Source organism: Electrona antarctica, assembly GCF_951216825.1.
Source record: "Electrona antarctica genome assembly, chromosome: 2".
NCBI lineage: Eukaryota > Metazoa > Chordata > Actinopteri > Myctophiformes > Myctophidae > Electrona > Electrona antarctica.
This window is the reverse complement of record NC_136807.1, coordinates 4,421,578-4,440,763: the sequence shown is the minus strand read 5'-3', so window position 1 is coordinate 4,440,763 and position 19,186 is coordinate 4,421,578. Positions and strand designations below refer to the sequence as shown.

The following is a 19,186-nucleotide window of genomic DNA, read 5'->3' as shown; positions in this document are numbered from 1 at the left end:
TGTGTGCCCACTGCCCAGGTTAGTAAACCCAGCCTGGCGGAGCTCCAAGGAGTGCACTTTTCTAGTCTTCTCATGTGATGTCTCGCTTTGCCACTGAATCACTGATTAGACCCTCCCTCTGTCCTGACATTTGGTTCCATGTGTACACTCTCTGGGCTGTATTTTGAGTGTCTTAAGTACCAGGTCTTATTACTTAACTTAAGACCTGGAGGCGTGGTCAATGCTGTTAGGCCACTCAGAATAGCCAAATGGCATTGACCACGCCTCCAGGTCTTAAGTTAAGTAATAGGACCTGGTACTTAAGACACGCAAAATACAGCCCTCTGAGTTGAATTAACACGGAAGACCTTACACTGTAGATTGGGGTCCCAGAGATAAAACGTTTATCAAACTGGGGGGTCCTTGAAATTCAAAGGTTTGAGAATCACTGCTCTATTCTTCTTCCTCCTCTTCCATCTCCCCTCCCCCCATCCACAGGACCCTGTCCTGAGCAGTATCTTTCCCCAGAAAGGGCCCAAGGCAGGGGGCTCGGCCCTCAGGATCAGGGGCCGGAGGCTGAGGACTGGTCAGCCCAGTGAGATCAGCGTGCTGATTGGAGGAGTGCCCTGTATTGTGTGAGTGTCCCCCGTGTGAATTGCATACTGTATCTCTCCGTTTACGAGATGTTATGAGCTTGAAATAACAATTGTGACACACCTTTTTTATTCCAGTGGATAGTTTGCCTGGATAAAAAAAATACCTGTTTTGTTAAAGGGATTTCTTTTTTTTTCACCGGTATCTCTTATTTTCATTATCGCTGTCAGCCAGAAACTTGTTACTTTTCAGGAAATGGAAAATATTCCAAAGATTGGTAATTTTCTGTGCTTTTGTGTGACATATGACAAATTATAAAATTCTACTGATCTACTGATTTACTGATTTATCGGGATTCATTTAAAAAAAAATGGAAATGCAAGTTTTCTGTCCGACCACGACGATATGTGTCAAAGTTGTTTTATTAGATGTGTTACTGTGTCATTGTGTTGTATCTTATTGGGTGTGTTCTGTGTGTTATTGTGTTGTATCTTATTGGGTGTGTTCTGTGTGTTATTGTGTTGTATCTTATTGGGTGTGTTCTGTGTGTTATTATGTTGTATCTTATTGGGTGTGTTCTGTGTGTCATTGTGTTGTATCTTATTGGGTGTGTTCTGTGTGTTATTGTGTTGTATCTTATTGGGTGTGTTCTGTGTGTTATTGTGTTGTATCTTATTGGGTGTGTTCTGTGTGTCATTGTGTTGTATCTTATTGGGTGTGTTCTGTGTGTCATTGTGTTGTATCTTATTGGGTGTGTTCTGTGTGTTATTGTGTTGTATCTTATTGGGTGTGTTCTGTGTGTCATTGTGTTGTATCTTATTGGGTGTGTTCTGTGTGTTATTGTGTTGTATCTTATTGGGTGTGTTCTGTGTGTTATTGTGTTGTATCTTATTGGGTGTGTTCTGTGTGTTATTGTGTTGTATCTTATTGGGTGTGTTCTGTGTGTTATTGTGTTGTATCTTATTGGGTGTGTTCTGTGTCTTATTGGGTTGTATCTTATTGGGTGTGTTCTGTGTGTTATTGTGTTGTATCTTATTGGGTGTGTTCTGTGTCATTGTGTTGTATCTTATTGGGTGTGTTACTGTGTGTTATTGTGTTGTATCTTATTGGGTGTGTTCTGTGTCATTGTGTTGTATCTTATTGGGTGTGTTCTGTGTGTTATTGTGTTGTATCTTATTGGGTGTGTTCTGTGTGTTATTGTGTTGTATCTTATTGGGTGTGTTCTGTGTGTTATTATGTTGTATCTTATTGGGTGTGTTCTGTGTGTCATTGTGTTGTATCTTATTGGGTGTGTTCTGTGTGTTATTGTGTTGTATCTTATTGGGTGTGTTCTGTGTGTCATTGTGTTGTATCTTATTGGGTGTGTTCTGTGTGTCATTGTGTTGTATCTTATTGGGTGTGTTCTGTGTGTCATTGTGTTGTATCTTATTGGGTGTGTTCTGTGTGTTATTGTGTTGTATCTTATTGGGTGTGTTCTGTGTGTCATTGTGTTGTATCTTATTGGGTGTGTTCTGTGTGTTATTGTGTTGTATCTTATTGGGTGTGTTCTGTGTGTTATTGTGTTGTATCCTATTGGGTGTGTTCTGTGTGTTATTGTGTTGTATCTTATTGGGTGTGTTCTGTGTGTTATTGTGTTGTATCTTATTGGGTGTGTTCTGTGTCTTATTGGGTTGTATCTTATTGGGTGTGTTCTGTGTGTTATTGTGTTGTATCTTATTGGGTGTGTTCTGTGTCATTGTGTTGTATCTTATTGGGTGTGTTACTGTGTGTTATTGTGTTGTATCTTATTGGGTGTGTTCTGTGTCATTGTGTTGTATCTTATTGGGTGTGTTCTGTGTGTCATTGTGTTGTATCTTATTGGGTGTGTTCTGTGTGTCATTGTGTTGTATCTTATTGGGTGTGTTCTGTGTGTTATTGTGTTGTATCTTATTGGGTGTGTTCTGTGTGTTATTGTGTTGTATCTTATTGGGTGTGTTCTGTGTTATTGTGTTGTATCTTATTGGGTGTGTTCTGTGTCATTGTGTTGTATCTTATTGGGTGTGTTCTGTGTCATTGTGTTGTATCTTATTGGGTGTGTTCTGTGTGTTATTAGGTGTGTTCTGTGTGTTATTGTGTTGTATCTTATTGGGTGTGTTCTGTGTTATTGTGTTGTATCTTATTGGGTGTGTTCTGTGTGTTATTGTGTTGTATCTTATTGGGTGTGTTCTGTGTCATTGTGTTGTATCTTATTGGGTGTGTTCTGTGTGTTATTTTGTTGTATCTTTTTGGGTGTGTTCGGTGTCATTGTGTTGTATCTTATTGGGTGTGTTCTGTGTGTTATTGTGTTGTATCTTATTGGGTGTGTTCTGTGTCATTGTGTTGTATCTTATTGGGTGTGTTCTGTGTGTTATTTTGTTGTATCTTTTTGGGTGTGTTCGGTGTCATTGTGTTGTATCTTATTGGGTGTGTTCTGTGTGTTATTGTGTTGTATCTTATTGGGTGTGTTCTGTGTGTTATTGTGTTGTATCTTATTGGGTGTGTTCTGTGTGTCATTGTGTTGTATCTTATTGGGTGTGTTCTGTGTGTTATTGTGTTGTATCTTATTGGGTGTGTTCTGTGTCCAGGTCAGACATCCTGGATGAGCAGATCATTTGTCTGAGTGGAGCCAGCAACAAGACAGGAGAGCATGGCATCACAGTGCGGTTTGCTGGTGCAGAGCGACATCTACAGGGCGTGGTGTATCATTACACCCCTGACCCTAATATCACCCTGGCCACCCCGTCCAAAAGCTTCCTCAAGTGAGTGTCTTTAATACCTTACCTGAAAACTATCTATATGATTATATAAGGTGTACTGTTTTTATCATAGTAAAACATAAGTAGTCATTTACTTAACCCATTTTGACCTAAGATCAGATTCTAAAAATGTCTTCTACATCCTGACAGTTTTCTGAAAAAGCTATGTTTCTATGTCAGTGGTTGTTCGATTTTTCAAAAATAGCAGACCTACAAGCTCATAGCGCGCCACTCGGTGGTGCGCTATGAGCTTGTAGATCTGCTATTTTTCAATAGCTAAAGCATAACATAATGCTAACACCAAAAGGGGTTCCCGCCCAAAATGGGTTAAAATGAACATGCATAATAAAAAGAACATAAGTAAGTGAGCGGTGCTTTTTATCATGATGATGATGATGATGATGATGATGATGATGCAGTGTTTCCCCTATATGCATGATTGTGTGGCGGGCCACCACACAATCATGACCAGCCACTACATTATGACTTTTAGTAGGCGGCCACGAATAGGCCCAAAAAAGGCAAATAGCTGCAACAGACCGCAAAAAGAGGCAAATAAAATTCACAAAAATGTTGCGTCCACGCGTCCGACGCATGCACGCATAGGAGGACTTTGCTATGTTTCACCAGTTTCAATTGAAACAGGCCTCCACCCTCAGGGGGGTCTCCGAGCTCCGACTGACCGCCAGGCGTCATTCAGCCCCCCCGCCACACATGGCCCCCTCTCTCTCTCTCGCTCACTCGCTGCCTTGCTCTCTCCCACAACGTTAAAGTTACACCTATTCGTGTTCATGATCTGGGTAAAATGTGCAGCATTGGGAGGTAAATGGGAGACACTTTATTGTGAAGGGACGACAGGAAGAGGAGAGGTGTTGTTTCTGCTTAATTGTCGTTAGTAATGGCTGTGTGCGATATTGAACTGTCAAAACTATGTGTCAATACGCCTGTATCAACAGAATAATTAATATGGGGGCATCATATTTGGCCTTAAAACGAGCCTCCAGATTTCTACGGCCGCCCCTTATGCACGCACACTGCACGAGCGATAGACACCCAAACACACACAGTCACATGTTGGGAGAGGTTAGCACCGCTTAAAAAAGTAATTATTTGTAGTAATGATTTCCCCTGTTTAAAGTACAACTTCTCTCTCTCTCCACCAGGGGGGGCCGAATCATCCGGGTTAAAGGCCACAACCTAGACGTGGTTCAGGAGCCTAAGATCAGAGTGACCCTCAGCCCCCCCGACACCCTCCCTCCCAGGAGGAGGAGGAGGAGGAGCCCCCCCGACACCCTCCCTCCCAGGAGGAGGAGGAGGAGGAGGAGGAGGCGAGAGGGGAGCGTTGGGGAGGAGGCGGGCGTCTTGACGAGACGCAGGAGGATCGTTCCAGAGCCCGGCTGCCCAGAGGGAGCAATCTGTGACGTCCATTGGGTATGGATGAGTGTATGTGATGGACGGACGGACGGATGGATGGATGGAGGTGTGTGGATGAATAGAAAGAGATTTATGGATGGATGGATGCATAAGTATCTTACACCAGTGGTTCCCAAACTTTTTCATGTCAAGGACCCCAAATTGACATTTGTTTGCCTACGGACCCCCCATTTGAAAACATGCCAGTGACCCCGATAAGGGAGGATTTGTACGGCTCTAGCAGTGATTCCGAAACATATAAATTTCATAGACCCCCAGTTTCACACGCATTATGCTACGGACCCCCGATTTAATGGCATTTCTATCTCTAGTACCCCAATTTATATTGTAAAACCACTATTAATTTAACTCAGAGAGTGTACAAATGGAACCAAATGGACCCGTTAGGGATGAAATGAAATGAAATGAAATTATTACTATATTTACCCAGGGTATCTGGGCTAAGCTCAAGAACTTGTTTCCAGCCAGGCCCTGCTCATAGAACATTTCATCGTAGTGGTTCAATGCCTTGTTCAAGGGCACTTCAGCGGTGGTAATTTTAACGTGTCGGACCGCTGATTCGAACTGGCGACCTTCCGGTATCAAGTCCGCTCCGCAATCCGTTCGGCCACCGCTGCCACTTCATCTTATATCTGCATACAGCAGTTAACAGGTCATCCAAAAACATCTTGGGGTGCGTGGAACGCACAGCCGTCATTATAATTGGGGGTTTAATATTAAAGAACCTAGCTGAGGATGAGCATGTGATTATTATGTTGGTATGTGAAGATATCGCAGGTGTATCTTGGATAAATGAGAAGACATTCCAGGAGGAAGGCCTTCTGAACTGCATGCCCAGTTATATGCCACCAGCAGCGCACAGCCATTATGGGTGGTCCACAGCCATTATGGGTGGTCCACAGCCATTATGGGTGGTCCACAGCCATTATGGGTGGTCCACTATCATTTCCACATTATTCATGCTGTTCCGGTAGACGGGCAAATGCTTTCACTTCATGCATGAGCAGATTAGTTTCATCAGCAGAAAATTGTTTGTGTCTCTCTCTAATTTGGTGACTGTCATTTAATCCATTTTAGGCGGGAACCCCTTTTGGTGTTAGCATTATGTTATGCTTTAGCTATTGCAAAATAGCAGATCTACAAGCTCATAGCGCGCCACCGAGTGGCGTGCTATGAGCTTGTAGGTCTGCTATTTTTGAAAAATCAAAGAACCACTGACATAGAAACATAGCTTTTTCAGAAAACTGTCAGGATGTAGAAGACATTTTTAGAATCTGATCTCAGGTCAAAATGGGTTAAAGGGAATGGAATACCACACTGTAATTGATCTATTTCCATGTTTTGCCCAAAGCACTAATTCAGAGATTAAATAAATCCAGATTATCTGCATCTAACTAGAATACCGGCACAAACACGTTATTATGGATCCCACCACAGTTCTAGGCAAACCCTGCTGTGATTGGCCAGTAGTTGCTGTGATTGACAGTTCTCATTTTTGCAACTATGCCTAATAAACCTAACCCTAAACCCAAGCCTGCAGAATGGCTGGGCATTGTTGAAGCCGCCGTCCCTACTGGTGAACAGTGGTACTGCAGGATCATGCAGGCCCAGGTTACATTTATGAATGAATCGTGACGTAGGACGTGACGCAGAGGTACCACAAGAACAGCTCGAGGGGTACTATGATAGGAGCCGACCAATCGTATCAATGCTCGAGGGGTACTATGATAGGAGCCAACCAATCATATCAATGCTCGAGGGGTACTATGATAGGAGCCGACCAATCGTATCAATGCTCGAGGGGCACTATCCGGAAGACTTTGTCGATTCGTCGTGGCTTCAAAACGCCACTGAGCAACTTCCATTGATATAACTAGAACTTCCATTCTAGTTATATTATGGCTCTATGCCTAAACCTAACCCCAGTAAAACTATGCCTGCCCGGGAGCCAATCGGACACATGGTGTCGGCACACATGGTGGGGCGACTGTGGCTCAAGAGGTAGAGCAGGTCGTCCAATGATCCATGGGTCGGCGGTTCGAATCCCGGCTCCTCCTGGCTACATGTCGAAGTGTCCTTGGGCAAGACACTGAACCCCAAATTGCTCCCGATGTGCTGGTTGGTACCTTGCATGGCTTCCGCCGCAATCGGTGTGTGAATGTGTGTGTGAATGGGTGAATGTAATGCACAATCTATGTAAAGCGCCTTGGATAAAGGCACTATATAAATGCACCATTTACCATTTACACATTGGTGGGATTCATAATCACGTCTCTTCCTTATTTCCACTCATCTGTCCCAGTATGATTCTTATTTCCACTCATCTGTCCCAGTATGATTCTTATTTCCACTCTCCTCTGTCCCAGTATGATTCTTATTTCCTCTCTCCTCTGTCCCAGTATGATTCCCCCTGCACGGTGAGCAGCTCGTCTCTCATCTTGTGTCCCACGCCCTCGGTGGGGCCTGAGGCCAGGAGGGCGAGGATCAAAGTTGACTTCCTGCTGGACAGCCTCCATTTTGACTTCAACGCCGTGGGAAACGAGGCCTTCAGCTACGAGCCCAACCCAGAGCTCTACCCGCTGAACCAGAACGACCCGGGCAAGCCCTACCACCACAAACCTGGCAGCATCATCTCCGTGGAGGTGCGTGGTGGATGATGATGGGACTGCAAAGTGTTGCTACACTTTTTACTGTATAGGATCAAAGATTGATTGTCCATTATGCCATCATTTGACCACATGTTCTACCAACTTGCATAGCGACACAATTTAACACTTTTCTGTTCTGCAAAGCATGCCATAGAGGCATTTTTTAAGTCTCCAGTGCACCACAGAGCGGCTGATTTTGTAGTTTGGGGATAGGATTTGCTGTTTATATATTGAGCTTACAAATTATAACAAACGTGTGGGCCTCGCTCAGGGACACATAGGCCCCTTTTCCACCGGTTGGTTCCCAATGGGAACCGGTTCAGTTCTTTTTGGTTTTTAGTCCATGAGCCAGAGCTCCAAAATTGAAACGTTAATTATGAATTGAGTGGGAAAAACCATACCTATATTAGATTGTTATCACCATGAAACTTCCCCAATTGAGTACTTACACGAAGACAATGATTTATTGTATGACAAATTTTACATTTTTAAATATGCAAATGAGGCATTATGTAGGAAAATATGCAAAAATAATCGAAAATATGAAAAAGCTACTACTGTGGAAGGGTTATCATGTATTCATTTACTTGTATTGATCCTATAAACAATTTAATATAGGGTATAGTTTGCCCACCAATTTTGGAGCTCTGGCTCATGGACTAAAAACCAAAAATAATTGAACCGGTTCCCATTGGGAACCAACCGGTGGAAAAGGGGTCATAGAGTGGACAAGCCGGGGGGCAAACGGGTGACATTCTGATTCCCAGACTACTTTAACCACTTGGCTAAGGCAATGCCAGATCGATTGATCAGACTACTGAGGAGAAAAGGTTTATGCAGGAGGACAGAAAGACTATCAGAGGTGGTTTTCTTCCTTTTTATATCAGAATTTTGTAGTAGGATATAAAGTATATTTTGGTACGAGTCGTACGACCACATGTGTCCCTGAGCACATGAAATATATATTTTGTAAATCTGCCATTACAGTGTTGCTATAAGCCTATCTCACAGAATTTCACCGCCCCCTTAATACGCCCCCTTTCGGGGTTAGTGGTGATAGCGTGACGTCACTCCATAGACGCTACATGTTAACAGAGGTAATTTAAGAAGTCTACAACTTTTGTTTTCTCAAGGTAAGGTTTGTTCTATCTGTTCGAGCTGATTTACCATCTTGTTTGCTTCATAATAATATTGGTCTGTCATATTTTTACATTAGAAAATGTACTTAGATTCTCCAGAGAAAAAAACGTGTAAATGCTAATGTTAAATGACACCACGATCTACCGGAAGGGGGGCGTGGAAAGCGGGCTGTGAGATAGGCCTATTTCAGAATGATGCACACAGTACAATCATTGAGTCTTGATTTTAACTCGGTGAGTCAGAGAGAAGTCATTTGAACCATTTTGCCCCCAACCAATAAAGGGAGAGAACCTGGACCTGGCCATCTACAAGGAGGAGGTGGTGGCTCTCATTGGGGAGGGGGTGTGTGCGGTGAAGACCCTGACCCACAACCACCTGTACTGTGAACCGCCATCCCAGCAGCCCTCGGTGGTGGCGGGCAGGAAGCTGGAGGGAGTGGACAGCCTGCCTGAGTTCACCGTGAGTCCCTGCAGCCGTTCTCACAGCCTACAGGACCGCCTTCCAATAGTGCTCTCAAATTCAAGCCCGGTTGCAGTTTTAGGGAAAGAGGGTTTTAGGGAGTAAATAATTGGTTATTTTGTATTTATTAAATAAATAAAACATGCCTTTTAACCCATTTAGGCCTGACCTCGAAATTTAAAAAAAATCTTCTAAATCCTCCAGTTTTCTGAAATAAATATTTTCACGACTTTTCAAAAATAGCAGACCTACAAGCTCGTAGCGCGCCACTCAGTGGCGCGCTACGAGCTTGTAGATCTGCTATTTTTCAATAGCTAAATTATAACATAATGTTTAAAACACCAAAAGGGGTCCCCGCCCCAAAATGGGTTAAATCATCAAGCTAAGAATGTGGCATATGATTAGAGTCAACCATGACTCTGATGAAGACCGCAAGGTCGAAACGTTAGTCTTTGTATACTTTAGCACCTAATAAAAGGCTCTAGATGTCCGTGCTGCTCCAGTCTCTTCTCCTTATTCAAATCTTATTATTTGGGGGGGCCTGAAAAGGTTGAGCACCACTGCAGTAAGGCCCTCTGTGGTTGTCCCGTGCAGGTCCGGATGGGCAACCTGAACTTCTCCCTGGGCAGAGTGCAGTACGACAGCCAGGCTCTGTCCACCTTCCCCCTGGAGGCCCAGGTTGGCGTCGGGGTGGGAGCCTCTATCGTGGCCCTCATTGTTCTCATCATAGTACTCATTTACAGGTAAGCACAGCACTCCATATCCATTTGGGCGGCTGTGGCTCAGGAGGTAGAGCAGGTCGTCCAATGATCCCTGGGTCGGTGGTTCGAATCCCGGCTCCTCCTGACCACATGTCGAAGTGTCCTTGGGCACTCCAGTGAGTCGGTCGGTGTGAGCTCGCCACCATCGGTGTGTGAATGTGGGAAGTGAGGACGCTGGCGTCGACTGTTCGCCGCTTCACCTCCCAATGTGTGAATGAATGAACCATTGTAAAGTGCTTTGAGCACTTGGAAAAGCGCTATAAAAATGCAATTCATTATTATATACATGTACATGGCTATGAGCTCTGATTCTGGGCACTAATGAGAGCCATGACAACCTGGATGTCATGTCGGACCACACAGTAAAGCATATCAAGTGCAGCTGAATCAAGTTTTACTGGACATTATTTATGCTCCATTTATGCTTCACATTTCCCTGACCTCCTTTATGACACAAACAATGTTCTGCTGATGAAACTAATCTGTTTATGTGTGAAGTGAAAGCATTAGCCCGTCTACCGGAGCAGCATGAATGGGACACTTCACCCCTTTTGCAACCAGATCTTATTTTAATGATGTTTGGGAGACAACAAACACCTATCTGGGCTTTTTATGTATTTTTTAATATATAAAGATGGTCGATCTCGGTTGGAGCCACTAGAGGCAAAATGGTTCACAAAAGGGGTAAGTGTCCCTTTAATACAGGAGATGACTGACCTATACACTGTTGAAAGATGAATGACCTGTACACTGTTGACTGACCTGTACACTGTTGACTGACCTGTACACTGTTGACTGACCTGTACACTGTTGACTGACCTGTACACTGTTGACTGACCTGTACACTGTTGACTGACCTGTACACTGTTGACTGACCTGTACACTGTTGACTGACCTGTACACTGTTGACTGACCTGTACACTGTTGAAAGATGAATGACCTGTACACTGTTGACTGACCTGTACACTGTTGACTGACCTGTACACTGTTGAAAGATGAATGACCTGTACACTGTTGACTGACCTGTACACTGTTGACTGACCTGTACACTGTTGAAAGATGAATGACCTGTACACTGTTGACTGACCTGTACACTGTTGACTGACCTGTACACTGTTGACTGACCTGTACACTGTTGACTGACCTGTACACTGTTGAAAGATGAATGACCTGTACACTGTTGACTGACCTGTACACTGTTGACTGACCTGTACACTGTTGACTGACCTGTACACTGTTGACTGACCTGTACACTGTTGACTGACCTATACACTGTTGACTGACCTATACACTGTTGACTGACCTATACACTGTTGACTGACCTATACACTGTTGACTGACCTATACACTGTTGACTGACCTATACACTGTTGAAAGATGAATGACCTGTACACTGTTGAAAGATGAATGACCTGTACACTGTTGACTGACCTGTACACTGTTGACTGACCTATACACTGTTGACTGACCTATACACTGTTGAAAGATGAATGACCTATACACTGTTGAAAGATGAATGACCTGTACACTGTTGACTGACCTGTACACTGTTGACTGACCTATACACTGTTGAAAGATGAATGACCTGTACACTGTTGAAAGATGAATGAATGACTGACCTGTACACTGTTGACTGACCTATACACTGTTGACTGACCTGTACACTGTTGAAAGATGAATGACCTGTACACTGTTGAAAGATGAATGACCTGTACACTGTTGACTGACCTATACACTGTTGAAAGATGAATGACCTGTACACTGTTGAAAGATGAATGACCTGTACACTGTTGAAAGATGAATGACCTGTACACTGTTGAAAGATGAATGACCTGTACACTGTTGACTGACCTATACACTGTTGAAAGATGAATGACCTGTACACTGTTGAAAGATGAATGACCTGTACACTGTTGAAAGATGAATGACCTGTACACTGTTGAAAGATGAATGAATGACTGACCTGTACACTGTTGAAAGATGAATGAATGACTGACCTGTACACTGTTGAAAGATGAATGACCTGTACACTGTTGAAAGATGAATGACCTGTACACTGTTGAAAGATGCAATGGAATTTTTTCGATAATGTCAAAAAAGCAAGTTAAGCAACCTAGAGATGTGAATACAGTAGATGAGTGTTTCAACCCAAGCTTGTGTTGGCCTTTTCAGCGCCCTCTGGTGGACATTATGTGCAGACAGCATGATATCTGTAAGAAGGAAATAGTGACCTATTAGATCACAAGCAATTTCTTTCCCTCTCCTTTCTGTTGGCCCCCCCTGGCCCCCCTGCTGGGGATTGTGGCCCACTTTGCAAATGATCTATAATGACAGACAGTGATGCTACAGCAATGAAAATCACCCCTCTGTATGTAGATAAATGCATTACATATACATTTATGAAAACAGTCAAATGCATATGCATGCACGCACGCACGCACGCACACACGCACGCACACACACACACACACACACACACACACACAACTAAAGCAAATATAGTCAACATAGTCAATATAGTGGCTTCTATGTCACTAACGGTTTGATTGTAAGCAAAAGCACAACTCTGGTCACTTCCCTGACCCCATGTCTGTCTGTCTGTCTCTCTGTCTGTCTGTCAGGAGGAAGAGCAAACAGGCAATGAGAGACTACAAGAAAGTCCAGATCCAGCTGGAGAACCTAGAGACCAGTGTCAGAGACCGCTGCAAGAAGGAGTTCACAGGTATAGTCTTAACCCATTTTGGGCGGGAACCCTTTTTGGTGTTAGCATTATGTTATTCTTTAGCTATTGAAAAATAGCAGATCTATAAGCTCATAGCGCACCACTCGGTTCACACCCGTGTGAACCCCCCCCCCCCCCCCTTTCTCTCTCTCTCTCTCTCATCAGCAGGCAACAGTGCAGCACTATCTCTCTCTCTCTGTTTCTGGCACAACAGCGCCACTTTTGCCCCTACTGGTACTCTAAACATAGTAACATAGTCACATAGTCACATAGTCACGGGCATTGATGTTCCTTGGAGTGGTTGCACCACTCAAAAAGTTTGAGAAACACTAGTAATGCACAGTATTGTTATGTATGAAAGGCTGCAATGAATATAGCTGAAGTTTCTCCCTCCTTCCTGTTCTCTCTCTCCTCCTATCCATCTGTTGTCCTCCTCCAGACCTGATGACAGAGATGATGGACATGTCCAGTGACCTGGTGGGCTCAGGAATCCCCTTCCTGGACTACAAGGCGTACGCCGAGCGCATCTTCTTCCCCGGCCACCGGGACTCGCCACTGAGACGAGACCTGGACGTGCCGGAGAGCCGCCGTCAGACGGTGGAACAGGGACTCGTTCAGCTGTCCAACCTCCTCAACAGTAAACTCTTCCTCACCAAGGTCAGCGCGGGTTAACTGCTTGAACATCCCCAAAAACAGAATCATGTTTTTGTGGTTAATGGGTTTTTGAAGCTTGCCTATGAAAACTCTGGTAGTTTTTTGCACTCTCTTGCAATTTCTCTAAAGCATTACTATGGATTTTCTTTGTGCACAATATAAAATTGAGAGGTTCTCTCTGCTGATTGGATGAAATTGGTGACCACCAATGAGGGCACCCCTGTTACTGTACAAATACTATAGCAATGATTACTATCAGAATATAAGGCTTTAACCTTTTAACTAAAAACATTGTATTTAACCAAAATATATCACGGCACCTTTTTACTAACTGACAACTGATAGCAAATTCAACTGCGCCTATATATATATGGATGTGGGTCTACCTCTCTGGTCCTTCTCTGCAGTTCATTCACACTCTGGAGGTCCAGAGGACCTTCTCTCCCCGGGACAGGGCCTACGTGGCCTCGCTGCTGACCGTTGCCTTACACGGCAAACTGGAATACTTCACAGACATCCTGAAAACTCTGCTCAACGACCTTGTGGAGCAGTACGTCGCCAAGAACCCCAAACTGATGCTGCGGAGGTGAACAGAAATATTAGCTTATCGTTTATTATCTTTTGGTACCAGATTCTTTCGAGGCACTGCACTATTGTGTGACAGATTTGATCCATTCACAGGCATTTCTGTGTGTGTATGTGTGTGTGCGCGTGCGCGTTTTTCTTCTCAGAACTGAATCTGTGGTTGAGAAGCTCCTGACCAACTGGATGTCTATTTGTCTGTTCACCTTTCTGAGGGTACGTTCTAAGTGTCCCCAGAATGTCATTTCACCAATTGTAATATGAATTGACATACAGTATACAGTGTTTGTTTATTTATATTTTGACTGCCACAGCACAGATACGGGCGGCTGTGGCTCAGGAGGTAGAGCAGGTCGTCCAATGATCCCTGGGTCGGCGGTTCGAATCCCGGCTCCCCCTGTCCACATGTCGAAGTGTCCTTGGGCAAGACACTGAACCCTACATTGCTCGCCATTTCACCTCCCAATGTATGAATGAATGAACCATTGTAAAGCGCTTTGAGCACTTGGAAAAGCGCTATAAAAATGCAATTCATTATTATAAAAATGCAATTCATATAGTCTGTCTGTCTGAGAAATACCACTTTTATATTCTAACCTCCACAATGGTTTATAAAATGCAGTACTTAAAGACCCCATGACTAGCAGTCATGCCATTTGATTCCGCATATCCATTGTGTTTCCTGTCAAATGTATTAACATAATCTACGGTATGTGTGTGCCTTGCGTACGTGTAGGAATCAGCAGGCGAGTCGTTCTACATGTTGTTCAGAGCCATCAAACACCAGGTAGACAAGGGACCTGTTGATGCTGTGACTGGGAAGGCCAAGTACACACTCAATGACAACCGCCTGCTACGAGAGGACATCGAGTACCGCACACTGGTCAGAACACACAGACACACACACACACACACACACACACACACACACACACGCACACACACAATTATTCAGGTCAGAGCAAAGGGTTAGGGTGTCATGGGAATGTGTGTTGGGTGGTAAAAGACTGGCCCGGCCGGGTCATACCAAATTCTATTAAAATGGGACCCAATGCTTCCCTGCTTGGCACTCAGCATCAAGGGTTGGATTGGGGGTCCCTGGCCTGCGACATACTAGCGTCATGTCCAGTTGGTGGTACATCAAGGCTGGGTTGGTCCTCAAGTCGCCTCACGCTACAGAAACAGGAGGTAGACTCCTGCCCTATAGAGCGTCGCAGTCCCGCCCCCTTTCATGACGACGCCAGGCCCAGGAAATAATTCCCAATGCATTTTTCCCATAGACATTTCAAAAGGTATTTATTTAAAGACCTTATAAGCGTCGTACAAAGCCAACTCGAGTTGTGACAAATCATGACAACAAACACAATATTTTGGACCAAACAAATAATTACAAAGAATAAAAACAACAAAAAAAGTCTTGTAACCTGCCGTTTTTTTCTTCTTTCTAATTCTTTGTTTGGCCCAAAACATTGTGTTTATTGTCATGATGTGTCACAACTCGAGTTGGCTTTGTCCACAGCATAAACGTCTTTAAATAAATACTTTTTGAAAAGTCTATGAGGAAAATGAACAGGGAATTATTTTCCGGGTCTCTCGAGGGGGTGGGACTGCGACGCTCTTCTATGGGCCACGTGGCTCGGCAAGGCTCACCTACTTCCTCTTGTCCTCTCTTCTCGCCCCACCAGACATTGAATGTCCTGATGCCAACTGTAGGGGCCACTGGCGTTGCTGGCACCCAGACGGTGCCCGCCAAGGTCCTGGACTGTGACACCATCACCCAGGTGAAGGAGAAGCTGCTGGAACAAACGTCCAAGGGAACCACCTTCTCTCAGCGGCCGCACATCGACTCACTGCACCTTGGTGAGTATAAATGCATTGTCACATTGATACAAACTACATTAATAATACAAATTATATTATAATACATCCACAGAGAATTTAAAAACCTGCTGTGGAATAAAGAACAATATTCTGCCTCTGTAACCTGATCACACCAGACTGTGTTTGCAGGGAACGCAGCAGGTTGTGCACACTTTTGCAGCCTACAAAACGGAGACAATGTTGTTGTTATTTTTGAATGATTTGTTTTTGGCTTGTCTGCCTTTATTGATAGATTCAAGTGAAGATTGACAGGAAAGGGCGATAGAGAGAGACGGCGGGAGACATGTTCAGATCTACAGATCTACAAGCTCGTAGCGTGGCACCGAGTGCCACGCTACGAGCTTGTAGATCTGCTATTTTTGAAAAATCGTGAAAATGTGGTGCAAATCTTTGAATATATATTCTTTCAGAGCGAACGTCTTTAACTCAAATCTTTGCTTTGCCAATTACATATATTTTTGGGGGTCCTTGACGTGAAAATGTTTGAGAACGACTGACATAAAAAAAAAAAATCAGAAAACTGTCAGGATTTAGAAGGCATTCGTAGCATCATCCTCGGGTCTAAATGGGTTAAACCTCATGATTGCTGCTTTACAGACTTATGAATCTAGGGAAGTGTAATTGTGGGAGAATGTTTAACTTGTAGATCTGTCTTTATGGTTGAATGTTTAACTTGTAGATCTGTCTTTATGGTTGAATGTTTAACTTGTAGATCTGTCTTTATGGTTGAATGTTTAACTTGTAGATCTGTCTTTATGGTTGAATGTTTAACTTGTAGATCTGTCTTTATGGTTGAATGTTTAACTTGTAGATCGGTCTTTATGGTTGAATGTTTAACTTGTAGATCTGTCTTTATGGTTGAATGTGACATGTTTAACTTGTAGATCTGTCTTTATGGTTGAATGTGACATGTTTAACTTGTAGATCTGTCTTTATGGTTGAATGTGACATGTTTTGCCCCCAGAGTGGCGTGCGGGTGTCGCTGGTCACCTGATCCTGTCAGACGAGGACCTGACGTCAGTCGTACAAGGAACCTGGAAACGCCTCAACACACTGCAGCACTATAAGGTCTATATCTCTCTCTCTCTCACACACACACACACACACACACACACACACACACACACACACACACACACACACACACACACACAGTCACACACACACACACACACACACACACACAGTCACACACACAGTCACACACACAGTCACACACACAGTCACACACACACACACACACACACACACACACACACACACACAGTCACACACAGTCACACACACACACACACACACACACACACACACACACAGTCACACACACACACACACACACACACACACACACACACACACACAGTCACACACACACAGTCACACACACACACACACACACACACACACACACACACACACACACACAGTCACACACAGTCACACACACACACAAGCTGACAACGTGTGACTTCTCCACAACCTGAATATTTTCCTAATTGTAAGCCTAACTCCCCAAATCATATCCACCCATTTCTCTTGTGAGGACTAAGAATGCAATGTCTATTTCTCTAATTCTGCTATACTTGTTGGGCCCTCAAGTAGTGTAATAAAAGTAGCCCACACACACACATGCACACACAGAACAAGTGACTACCATGAGCCAATTATAGCAGCCTTCTATAGGGGAAATAATTGTTATTCCCAAACTGGTGGGCCATGAGGGTGTTGCAATTGGACCACTCCAATTGCAACACCCTCATGGCCCACCCCCAAAAATTGGCAAAACACTAAGATTTTAAAGATAATATAATAATAATACATTAATATAAAAGATTTACTGTAAAATTAATGGTATTTTTTCTTTAAATCCTTTACAAAATATTTGTCATTGTGGTGCCGATAACGTGTAGTAGTGTAGTATGTTATTCTCATCGAAACAAGCCGTAGCACCATCTCTGTTGATTGACCAGTCAAATGAACATGCTCTGAAACTGAGAATGCACATGCACGCTCAGCCAAATGCCTGCCGTGGTCAGATGGGTGGGTCGCGAACACTTGAAAGATTTTCAAGTGGACCCTCTTCCATAAAAGGTTGGGGACCGTCCGCTGGTATAGAGTGTTGATGCATGCAGACTTTGGCCTGACTCACACCTTTACATCTAGCATACAACAATGTTGCATGGTAGATGTAAACAAAGGGTAAGTGTCATGCATTTCCAATGGAAGTAACATGGTTTGACACAACATTTTTGTTGTACAGCTTTCGGCTGTGTTTCGACTTCCCCCCTCCCCCTCATACAACAAAAATGTTGTGTCAAACCATGTGACTCCCGTTGGAAATGAATTGCGAGCTTGCATCAGTAAACAAGTCTCATGCATCCGCTATACATCAATCTGTTGTGAAGGTGTGAGTCAGGCCTTTGTGTTCAAAGCCACGTTCTCATGTGTTCTGTGCAGGTCCCTGATGGAGCCACCGTCACCCTGGTCCCCAGGAACACCAAACACCGTCACCACGAGAGTCACGACTACATACCTGGAGAGAGTGAGTCTTAAATAAGGCACTTTGTGTGGCTTGCATGAACCCTTTTCATATTATTATGATTGTTACGATTACTATTATTGTTGTTGTTGTTAACACCGGTGCTTTACAGTATTGAGAGATACAATGTATTTAGTATTACACATTATTTGAAGAGAGTCTAAATAACCAGCAGAGGTCACTGTTGGACCTTGTATTTCTTCAAAGTTGGAGAAGGTAATGTGTAGTTCTGTGTGCACTCACTGTGCAATAGACATATTCTTGTAGAAGCAGTCCAAGTGGTTTCTAAATGAGAATGGCCAATTTACTGAATTGAACTCTCAAATGGGATCGATATATTGTGATTAAAATATATATCTAATCAAATAATCATGAATCACTTCAGTATCAATTAAAATGAAAAAGGATTCACACAAAACAAAATCTCTTTCTCTGTGGCTTCTCAATTAACCTAAGTCTTATTTCATTGCATTGATTTCAACCATTAAGAACATTTAAGAACATTTAAAGGAAATGTGTGTCTGAGTATACATCATCATCATCACCATCATCATAAAGGAGTATATTGACCCAGGCTGTGTGTCTCAAGGTTATAATAGTTAACTAAAACTAACTAAAAAAAAAGACCAAAACTATTATAACCTTGGTTGTGTCTACTCCCGGCCCTCAGAGACGCCCATGTTGGACGACGGGGAGGAGGGCGGCGTGAGGCTGTGGCACCTGGTGAAGGCCAACGAGGAGGCGGAGCATCCTAAACACAGGAGAGGCAGCGTGAGGGAGAGAGGAGGAGAGAGAGCCAAGGCCATCCCCGAGATCTACCTCACACGACTCCTCTCCATGAAGGTCATCCTCAAACTTTTGTCATTTCAAGGACCCCTCAATTTGCTATGCGTTAGAGTCTTAACGCATATCAAATTGAGGGGTCCTTGAAACTGGTTCCCAATTTTTTTAGCCATGACCCAATAGAGAGATTAGATGTTTTTCCGGGAGCCGGTACGCAAACTAGTGAAAATAGCAGA

General features: G+C 43.6%; 1 protein-coding gene across 4 annotated transcripts in view; it reads left to right on the top strand.

Moving 5' to 3' along the window:
* plxnb1a (plexin b1a) overlaps positions 1 to 19,186 on the top strand; it is a 120,153-nt gene that overhangs the window by 91,294 nt on the left and 9,673 nt on the right. For all 4 annotated transcript variants that reach the window (XM_079521621.1, XM_079521620.1, XM_079521619.1 and 1 more), the window contains 15 exons: positions 478 to 614; positions 3,177 to 3,350; positions 4,511 to 4,778; positions 7,181 to 7,423; positions 8,852 to 9,028; positions 9,623 to 9,771; positions 12,411 to 12,511; positions 12,951 to 13,168; positions 13,573 to 13,751; positions 13,897 to 13,963; positions 14,484 to 14,630; positions 15,433 to 15,607; positions 16,593 to 16,696; positions 18,086 to 18,170; positions 18,838 to 19,010. In XM_079521621.1, the coding sequence (XP_079377747.1) occupies positions 478 to 614; positions 3,177 to 3,350; positions 4,511 to 4,778; positions 7,181 to 7,423; positions 8,852 to 9,028; positions 9,623 to 9,771; positions 12,411 to 12,511; positions 12,951 to 13,168; positions 13,573 to 13,751; positions 13,897 to 13,963; positions 14,484 to 14,630; positions 15,433 to 15,607; positions 16,593 to 16,696; positions 18,086 to 18,170; positions 18,838 to 19,010 (2,397 nt within the window). The remainder of the gene's footprint in view (positions 1 to 477; positions 615 to 3,176; positions 3,351 to 4,510; positions 4,779 to 7,180; positions 7,424 to 8,851; positions 9,029 to 9,622; positions 9,772 to 12,410; positions 12,512 to 12,950; positions 13,169 to 13,572; positions 13,752 to 13,896; positions 13,964 to 14,483; positions 14,631 to 15,432; positions 15,608 to 16,592; positions 16,697 to 18,085; positions 18,171 to 18,837; positions 19,011 to 19,186) is intronic.